This window comes from Brassica napus, chromosome A4 (assembly GCF_020379485.1).
Source record: "Brassica napus cultivar Da-Ae chromosome A4, Da-Ae, whole genome shotgun sequence".
In the NCBI taxonomy this organism is placed as follows: Eukaryota; Viridiplantae; Streptophyta; class Magnoliopsida; order Brassicales; family Brassicaceae; genus Brassica; species Brassica napus.
In genome coordinates, this window is record NC_063437.1 from 3,741,751 (window position 1) to 3,752,038 (window position 10,288).

General features: G+C 31.8%; 1 protein-coding gene across 1 annotated transcript; it reads left to right on the forward strand.

Moving 5' to 3' along the window:
- Positions 1-1,881: 1,881 nt before the first annotated feature.
- LOC106445774 (cation/H(+) antiporter 20) lies at positions 1,882-5,779 on the forward strand. Its single transcript, XM_013887405.3, has 5 exons — positions 1,882-2,149; positions 2,252-3,283; positions 3,964-4,200; positions 4,383-5,099; positions 5,189-5,779. The coding sequence occupies exons 1-5, from the start codon at positions 1,970-1,972 to the stop codon at positions 5,549-5,551; spliced, it is 2,529 nt and encodes an 842-aa protein (XP_013742859.2). The 5' UTR covers positions 1,882-1,969; the 3' UTR covers positions 5,552-5,779.
- The last annotated feature ends 4,509 nt before the right edge of the window (positions 5,780-10,288 follow it).

A 10,288-nucleotide genomic window follows, 5' to 3' on the forward strand; every position in this document is an offset into this window, starting at 1 on the left:
AAACAGAGAGATATTTATTATACATTTATACTACAAAACTGGTTTTACAAAGTTGAACTGATGATAACTCTAAAACTTAATCTTCATTCAACAGTTTAGCTATTTTATTTTCCTAAATAATTTGAATGGGGTTAAATACTTGATATACCGACTTACTGTATATGATCCGTAATCGTGTGGCATATGAGTGGGAAAGAAGAAGGTGTGTAATCATGCATGTATGAGTGGGGAAAAAGGTCTAGTTCACGACAAACATAAGTAAGTTGAAGATGAAAATGGCCTGATTGAACTAAAGTGTAATTAAGTCATTTATAGCATTAGCATCGGTAGATTTTGGAAGTGATTTAAATTTCAATACACTAATAAAATGTCATAACCCGTGGTATGTAATATCTTTAAGGATTAGAAAAAGAAAAAACCATTTTAGTAGATAATGAAATTTTCATTTAAAGATATCAGGTTTTGAAGTTGTATAAACACATTCTAAAATATTGTAAACTATTCATGTACATAATCAATATACAATCCCTAAAACAGATATTTGTCTCAATCATATTTTCTTGTTAAGTACTGTATTTTTATTTTCTTAGTGCTTTTGTTCACGACAACATCTATGAGGCAGTCCACTACTTTAGATCAGGTTTTTTTTCATAGAAGCTCAAATCTGGTTATGCCACCATTCCATACTCGTGTAACGTCATTTGGCTCGTAAAGTCAACCACAACTATTCTTATTTCAAACTTGGCCATCAATTGAATTATAGAACTATCTAGTCGTGTAAAAGTAAGGAGAAAAGTCGTAAATACAAACATCGTTATAGAGAAACCACTTCTTGGAAAAATCCACAGCTCTATTTGCTGAAAATAATGCCAAAACTATATTCTAAAAGGATGGATTAATATGGGAAGTCATAGATACGTACGTGGTCAACTGGTTGCATTTGCTTAAACACATCCCCACCGACGTAGCATAATGTCAGCGCCGGTGTCTCGCGTCCCACGTGCGATTCACATGATTCCTACTTCGTTGATAAGCCAGTCTATTATTTTGCAATTTCCCGTTGTAAGATGAGTTTCGTTCGTAAGTTGTCTAGAATTAATTTCATGAGCAAATATTAATTTTTTTATTAGAATACAAAAGTGCCGTAAAGAAACAAAAAGACAAAAACTACAATCAAATGGCATAGTTATAACATAAATTAAGAGACTGACCAAAAACGACAAAGAAAAAATCACCCGCATCCAGCAACATACCCATAAAACTCCAACAAAGAAACACTATTTCCAACCCCAAAACGTATTTGCAGATGTTTTTTCTAAAGTTTGTTAAAGGGTTAAAGAATATATATATTTAATCAACCAAAATAAATATATATGTTTATAATTAGTTAATTAGGTCTAGAATTAGTTAATTAGGCAAGGGGCTAAAAATATATATTTTTAAAAGTATTTGTAACAAAGTAAAGTGGTGGCAACATAAGTACCTAAACGTTGTTTTGCGTATATCCTAATAAAATAACATGTCATCTGATCAAATAATATGTTATTGAGAAAACAATTAAAAATAATGTAACTTAAAAAAAATGACATGCACAATAAACATTCATGAATTTTACTGTTACATGCCGACTTAAAAGAGAAACTTAAGAATTTGATTAAAGTTTATAACAACCACACGGTTGGATGTGTGAGTACATATTTAAAGCTTTTTTTGGGTCAAATACATTTTTACAATTTATACGTTACAGACTTGCAGTAAACCAGAATAGTTCAAAGTCACACGTGATATACAGAAAGTGAACACAAGTTAGAAGCAAACATGATTAACTTTTTGAATCTTCAAACAAAAAAATGCCTATAAATGTCTTCACGTAACCTTCTTGTCAGTTGAACTATATCCCAAGTTCCAAAGATAGCCTTTCTGAATAGAGAAGAGAAGAGAGACAAAACACTCCAACGAAATCTCCAAAATGACCTTTAACATAACCGCCGTGAAAACCTCATCTAACGGAGCATGGCAAGGCGACAATCCCTTGAACTTCGCGTTTCCGTTACTCATAATCCAAACGGCGTTAATCATCGCCGTCAGTCGCTCCCTCGCCGTCCTTTTCAAACCACTTCGCCAACCTAAAGTCATCGCCGAGATCGTCGTACGTTAACACTACACTCTAACTCTAACACACTATTAATTACAATCCTGCCATCGTTCTTATTTACGAATTTGCCATCATCTCGTTTGTTTATCTTTCAAGGGAGGCATCTTGTTAGGACCGTCTGCTTTAGGACGAAACACAACGTATATGGACCGTATCTTCCCGACATGGAGCATGCCTATACTAGAATCCGTCGCGAGCATAGGCCTCCTCTTCTTCCTCTTCCTCGTCGGTCTCGAGCTCGACTTATCGTCCATCCGTCGAAGCGGGAAACGCGCGTTCGGAATCGCGGTCGCCGGAATCACGCTCCCGTTTCTCGGCGGCGTCGGAGTCGCGTTTGTGATCCGCAACACTCTCTACACCGCCGTCGAGAGACCGGGATACGCCGAGTTTCTCGTTTTCATGGGAGTCGCTCTCTCCATCACAGCCTTCCCTGTGTTGGCGCGTATCTTGGCGGAGCTCAAGCTTCTGACGACGCAGATCGGAGAAACCGCGATGGCTGCAGCCGCTTTCAACGATGTAGCCGCGTGGATTTTGCTCGCTTTAGCGGTTGCGTTAGCGGGTAACGGTGAGGGCGGTGGGGAGAAGAAGAGTCCGTTGGTGTCTGTGTGGGTTATGTTATCAGGTGTCGGATTTGTTGTTTTTATGCTGGTTGTGATCCGACCCGGAATGAAATGGGTCGCGAAACGGGGATCACTTGAAAACGGCGTCGTACGTGAGTCTTTCGTGTGTTTGACGTTAGCTGGAGTTATGGTTTCCGGTTTCGCGACGGATTTGATTGGGATTCATTCTATTTTCGGAGCGTTTGTTTTCGGTTTGACTATACCGAAAGATGGAGAGTTTGGTCAGCGATTGATTGAACGGATTGAGGATTTTGTCTCCGGGTTACTCTTACCGCTTTATTTCGCCACGAGTGGATTGAAAACTGACGTGGCGAAGATCAGAGGAGCTGTGTCGTGGGGGATGTTGGGTCTTGTTGTGGTTACGGCTTGCGTTGGAAAGATCGTCGGGACTTTCGCGGTAGCGGTGATGGTTAAGGTTCCGGCGAGAGAAGCGTTGACTCTTGGTTTCTTGATGAATACGAAAGGTTTGGTGGAGCTCATTGTACTCAATATAGGCAAGGAGAAAAAGGTTAGTTTTTTTTCCATTTTTAAGAGCACCCCCATTAGTGAACTTATGGGGGGTTCACACAGATTCCAAAAAAAAAAAAATATTATAATAATGAATAGTAATGAACCTGTCTCTCCCAAGCTCTTCCCGGTGAACCTGGTTCATCACTGTAGCGCGGGCCCCACGACACGTGGCGGCCCGCGATTGGTCCGATTAATTAATTTTTTTTTTTTTTATAAAAAAAACAAAAATCAAACAGTAAAAAAAAATAATAAAAAAATACTTTGTGAACCCCTTTCATGGGGTTCACTGATGCACATGCTCTAAGGTTCTTGTTTTCGCTATATAAATATGACCAAAGAAAAAGCTATGAATTATAAAAGAACTAAAGAAAACTATAACCTAGTAACATAATCTGGACATATGGGTCGTCACTCCTCAGTCCTCGCTAATCATTAAAGAAGTCATTCGATCATTTTATGGGGACAGCTAGCATATAAAACAAAACAAGACGAATATTTTTTTTGTTTTGGTAATCAACAAGACGAATATTTGTTCATTATTATTTACATAATTTTAAGTTTTATATATCCTTCGATTTCAGAAGATAAATATTTATAGAAAATTGTTTAAATATTTTTGACTTTTTATATGTTTTACTTATTAATTAACCGTACGTGCGTGGGGTTGGGTTTAACTAGGTGCTAAACGACGAGACGTTTGCGATACTAGTGCTAATGGCACTCTTCACAACGTTCATTACGACGCCGACTGTAATGGCCATTTACAAGCCGGCACGTGGTACACACCGCAAACTAAAGGACTTGTCGGCGAGCGAAGACTCCACCAAGGAAGAGCTTCGTATCCTCGCCTGCCTCCATGGTCCAGCCAATGTCTCATCTCTTATCTCTGTCATCGAGTCCATCCGAACCACCAAGGTTACCTTTCTTTATATATGTTTGTTTGTGTCTAAATCTGTTTTTAAATCTATGCATGGTCTGATGCCTATATTAGAATGTTATATATGCTACATGTTCGTTTTATACGTTGATATATGTATATCACATTTGATCTTTTGCATTAGGTACTAATCTTGGTTAATATCATATTTTATTGGCAGATGCTGCAGCTAAAACTATTCGTCATGCACCTCATGGAGCTAACAGAACGATCCTCGTCAATCATAATGGTGCAAAAAGCCCGTAAAAACGGGTTCCCTTTCGTCCAGCGTTACCGTCACGGGGAGTGTCACAGTAGCGTCATAGGAGGCTTCCAAGCCTACCGTCAACTGGGCCGAGTCGCGGTCCGGCCTATTACCGCAGTCTCTCCCTTACCAACAATGCACGAAGACATTTGCCACATGGCAGAGACCAAGAGAGTCACAATGATTATTTTATCTTTCCACAAACGATGGAACGTTGATCATGGTCATAGCCACCACCACCACCATCAAGACGGAGGAGATGGAAACGTGCCGGAAAACGTCGGCCATGGCTGGAGATTAGTAAACCAGAGGGTTTTGAAGAACGCGCCGTGTTCCGTGGCGGTTCTTGTTGACCGTGGACTTGGCTCCATTGAGGCCCAAAGTTCGAACATTGATGGCTCTAATGTGGTGGAAAGGGTTTGTGTGATTTTCTTTGGTGGGCCTGACGACCGTGAGGCTTTAGAGCTCGCCGGGAGAATGGCGGAGCATCCTGCGGTTAAAGTTACCGTTATTAGGTTTTTGGTGAGAGAAACGTTGAGGAGTAACGCCGTCACGTTACGGCCGGCACCGAGTAAATGCAAGGAGAAGAATTATGCCTTCTTGACAAACAACGTGGATCCAGAAAAGGAAAAGGTATAATCCTATGAACCCTAATTAATTTGTTGCTGGTATTTTAGTAGTTAAATTAGGTAAACTAAATTCAGATTTTGATCTGTCATTAGGAATTAGATGAAGGAGCATTAGAAGATTTCAAGAACAAATGGAAAGAAATGGTGGAGTACAAAGAAAAGGAACCAAACAACATAATTGAAGAAACATTGTCAATAGGACAGAGTCAAGACTTTGACCTCATAGTGGTTGGAAGAGGGAGGTTGCCGTCCGCCGAGGTGGCGACGTTAGCTGAGCGTCAGGCCGAACATCCTGAGTTAGGTCCTATCGGGGACGTGCTTGCCTCTTCGATCAACCAAATCATCCCATCAATACTTGTGGTTCAACAACACAACAAAGCTCATGTAGAAGAGATGACGGTTTCCAAAATCGTCAATGAGTCTTCTCTAAGTATTAACGGAGATACAAATGTATAAACATAAGGTATTGATGTACCTAGTTGAACTTTGCCTTAGTGCTTAAAGTGGTAAGAATTGTAGAAAGATCGTTCTACTTATAAATAAATAACCATGATTATGCATCAAATTGCATCTTGTGAGATAACGTGGGATTATTGGTTGGTGTATTTTAATAAATTTAAAAATCCAAACTAAATATAGTGTTGTTTGTTATCTATACTATTATTTATGAAGTGATTTGGCTTATTTATCACATTTTCCATAATTTTAGGTTTTTTGCTTATTTGTCATATTCTTATTAGTTTTTAGGTTAAAATTTGTATATATGATTAAAAACGAATTTATATTAATCATATTAATTTTCTTTTAAAATAAGATAATTCTTATATATTTTGTTGTTATCTTAAAATAATTATTTCTATTATAAAAGTTAAAAATAAGATATAAAACTATTTATCTATATCTATAATATTATTTGCGAATTTATTATATAATTAAAACTGAATTTATATTAATAATAAAGTGATTTGGCTTATTTGTCACATTCTCCATAATTTTAGGTTTTTTGCTTATTTGTCATATTCTTATTAGTTTTTAGGTTAAAATTTGTATATATAATTAAAACCGAATTTATATTAATCATATTAATTTTCTTTTAAAATAAGATAATTCTTATATATTTTGTTGTTATCTTAAAATAATTATTTCTATTATAAAAATTAAAAATAAGATATAAAACTATTTATCTATATCTATAATATTATTTGCGAATTTATTATATAATTAAAACTGAATTTATATTAATAATATTAATTCTTTTTAAATAAGATAAGTAATTATTATTTATGAAGTGTTTTGGCTTATTTGTCACATTCTCCATAATTTTAGGTTTTTTTGCTTATTTGTCATATTCTTATTAGTTTTAGGTTAAAATTTGTATATATAATTAAAAACGAATTTATATTAATCATATTAATTTTCTTTTAAAATAAGATAATTTTTATATATTTTGTTGTTATCTTAAAATAATTATTTCTATTATAAAAGTTAAAAATAAGATATAAAACTATTTATCTATATCTATAATATTATTTGCAAATTTATTATATAATTAAAACTGAATTTATATTAATAATATTAATTTTTTTAAAATAAGATAATTCTTACATATTTTGTTGTTATTTTAAAATAATCCATAGATTTTGCTTATTTGTCATATTTTTATTAGTTTTTAGATTAAATCATCAATTTATTAATTTAAATAATATAAATATTTCTGTTTCTAATTGGAATTATGATTATAATTATTTTAACTTTCACAATATTTTTATTAGTTTTTAGATTAAATCATTAATTTATTAATTTAAATAACATAACTATTTCAAACTTTCTAATTGGAATTACAACTATAATTATTTTAGAAAAGTTATGACCAATTCTTATTTTCATATGATGGAAGATGTTTTAAACTCTATAGTTTCAATTTTTTCATTCATTCCAAATTGTCTCGATTATAGTTTTTGACATCTATATTTATATTCTTTTGATATTTGTTTTTTATAGTTGGAGTTCTATGTTTTTCTTCTTTCTTTGAGTTTGAAATACTATGAGCAAATCGGTTTTGTTACATGGAATTTAGAATTATGAATTAAGTATTTTGAATTACTTCAGTAGTTATTTCACATGTATGTTTTATTACTGTTTAATCTACAAAAAAATATGCTTTGAAATTAAATATAGAGAATTGCTTATGTAATCATGTTATGAACATGTCTTTAATGGTTTAGTTTCTAAAACAGATAAAAGTAAATATATTTTTAATGAATAATTAGATTTATCATTATATAATTAACCATACATTAACTTTAATAAAACTATCATTATCTATGGTTTCTTTTATTAAAAGTAAACTTATGAAATATTAAGATAAGTCAATGTATATTTTGATCAAGTAAACCAATGAAATATTGTCATTATCTCAATTCATGTTTATGGTTCAAAAATATAAAGTAGATTAAGAAAGACCAAAAGTCCATATTTTTATTTTACTTTTATTGTGTGGAATATTTTGATATATAATTATGCTCTTATAGTCTTATAGTTTTATAGCTTTTCCTTTGTATTATTAAGACATAAATCAAAATAAAAATCGAAGAGAACTAAAATGATTAAAAATATAAAGAATAAGTTATCATGATGTTTAACACATAATAGTAAAACGATTATGCCCGCATGTACGGGTAAAACACCTAGTATGATTTTAAAATATATACTGAAATCATGTGTTATTGGCTAAATGATTCATAAATTGTAATTCAAATCAAGTATTATTCAATTATATGGATTTACTAATAGATTTGATTTCATAATGAATTTGAATAAATTTGTATGGATTTCTTTGTTAAAAATACTAATACTCAAATTCGAGATAAACATCTGGATTCGTAAACACTAATCTGAGAGAATTTATAAATATATATATATTTTACTTGGATTTATAAAAAATTTTCATGGATTTCTAAATCAATCAAAATATATAAACCAATAACACAAACTTGTAGAGTTTTTTTTCTGCAAAATTCAAATAGTATACATGGAAAAAGCTTACATAGCCATTGTACAAAAGCGTTGCACTTGACACCCAGTTTGGTCAAAGAAAACATGAAGATTCGAAAAATAAAATTGTGGCTCTTGCCTAGCTTCTTAGATTGAGCTTTATAATTTGAGCTAGGCCCATACATATTGCAAATATTCGAATTAATCTATACTATTAAAAAAGAATCATTTTGAAAAAATCTAATTAAACAAAGTTGTTGCACCTATTCATTGCTTATTTATTATTTTTGGTCATGCCCTTATTTTTCTCTAACTATAAAATATTTTTAATGAAATCATTTATTGCTTCTCAGTTTTAGGAAACTGAATATAAAATGATTTTTATGAATATAAAAATATACTCTATGAATTCAGTAATGGATCTTTTTTTATTTTATCAAATTAACTTTTTGTAGAATTTTTTTATTGTATTATTTGAATATGAAAATTTCACAAACCAATATTGCATTCTAATATAGTACTACATAATAATAGAAATGTCATTATTGAATTCTATGTTGTTGTATAAAACATAGGTTAACATAGGTTTCTAAGACAACCTTTATCATAACATATATATTCATAAAAGGTTTAAACAAGTGTTTGAGCACGATTTATAACATCTGAAATATTCTTTTTATACAAACTTACATCAATATATAGTCATTCTTTTTTACATATAGATTCAGTAATATTCTAGAAAAATGCATTATTGATAAGTGCTAACCTATTTTACCATCTACAAACTCATATCATGTAAACCCAATTATTAATAATGAAAATTGATGATGAAATTTAAATAATGTATATACAATGTATATATAATCTTAACTTACATCTATACAATTTATATATAATCTTACTAGAATTGTAAAATATCTTATATTTATATCAAACCAAATATTCCATATAAAACAGCTAATCAAATATAAATTTTAAACACTTAAAGTAAATAAAAAAAATCATAAATTTAAAATTATATTAGAAGTTTCATTCATCTGTTAAAATATTATTGAAGATTATTTTTTTTATACCAGGTCAACCAAATGTCGGGTCACACTTGATTGCGGGTTTTTTCAAAGTTTGCATGTTTTAAATTAACGAGTTTTCATTAAATCTAAACCAGCTTATGTACAAGTCATCGTGTTTACCGGTTCGACCACGGGTTCAAATTTGATATAAAAGTATTGTTCTCATCTAATTTAAAATGATTTATTTTAAAATAATAAACGCACTGAGTCTGATCAAACCATATAATTGTTATTTAAAAATAATCAAATGATTAAAAATATAATTACATTAACTAACTAAATAAAAATAATAATGGTTTTTTTATATAATATAATTTTGTAAAATAATAATGTATAACAAGACTAAAATACTAATTCATATCATATATTTTTATTAACTGAAAAATAACCCGCGCTTTTAAGCGCGGGTCAAAATCTAGTTCTATATTATTACACATTCAGTCTTTACTGGTATCCTTACATCATCAAACCATGAAAAACTCTTAGTGCACTGCTTTTTAGAGCTTTAGCCAACTGCTTTTTAGAGCTTCAGCCAATAGCTTCACGTGACTTTCATGAAATGTTCAATATTGACTCCTAAGTTTTGAACGATACTCTGTTTGATTCAATGTTTAGAGTATCATAATTAAACCCAATCCAAAACACACTACAGATTTAAGCAGTCTTAGCTATTATTATACTTGCATCATAATCTAGTGCAAGCTACATGAATCTCTTAGCATATATTGGTATGATTCTATATAACCATACATGCAACCTTTGTATATCACTTGCAAGAAATCCTGAGAACTTGTTTTCCAACGTTTTGTCCACGGAAGAGTCCAACAAGAGCAGCAGAACCATTCTTTAGTCCTTTAACAATGTCTTCAATATATATGAACTTCCTTTCTTTTATGTATGGAAGCAGAAACTCCAAAAACTTGGTGAATCTATCAATGAAGTCAACAGCCACAGACCTTTGCATCTTGATCTTTGTAGATAACAACGGGTAGATTTTGAATCATTTCTTTGGTTTCAAAATGGTAAGTACTGGCTTTGGATACAAGCCCATAAAACATGTATGTGCTTTAGTGCCGATAGTCTTAAAACTTTAGTATGTTTTAGGGGCCTATATTTCAATACTCCGTTG

What these genes read in the sequence shown, in the direction of transcription:
- LOC106445774 (XM_013887405.3), top strand. Translation starts at nt 1,970, where the DNA reads ATGACCTTTAACATAACCGCCGTGAAAACCTCATCTAACGGAGCATGG. An exon ending in AAGTCATCGCCGAGATCGTC is followed by an intron (nt 2,150 to 2,251) that starts GTACGTTAACAC and finishes TTATCTTTCAAG; the next exon opens with GGAGGCATCTTGTTAGGACC. An exon ending in TGGATCCAGAAAAGGAAAAG is followed by an intron (nt 5,100 to 5,188) that starts GTATAATCCTAT and finishes ATCTGTCATTAG; the next exon opens with GAATTAGATGAAGGAGCATT.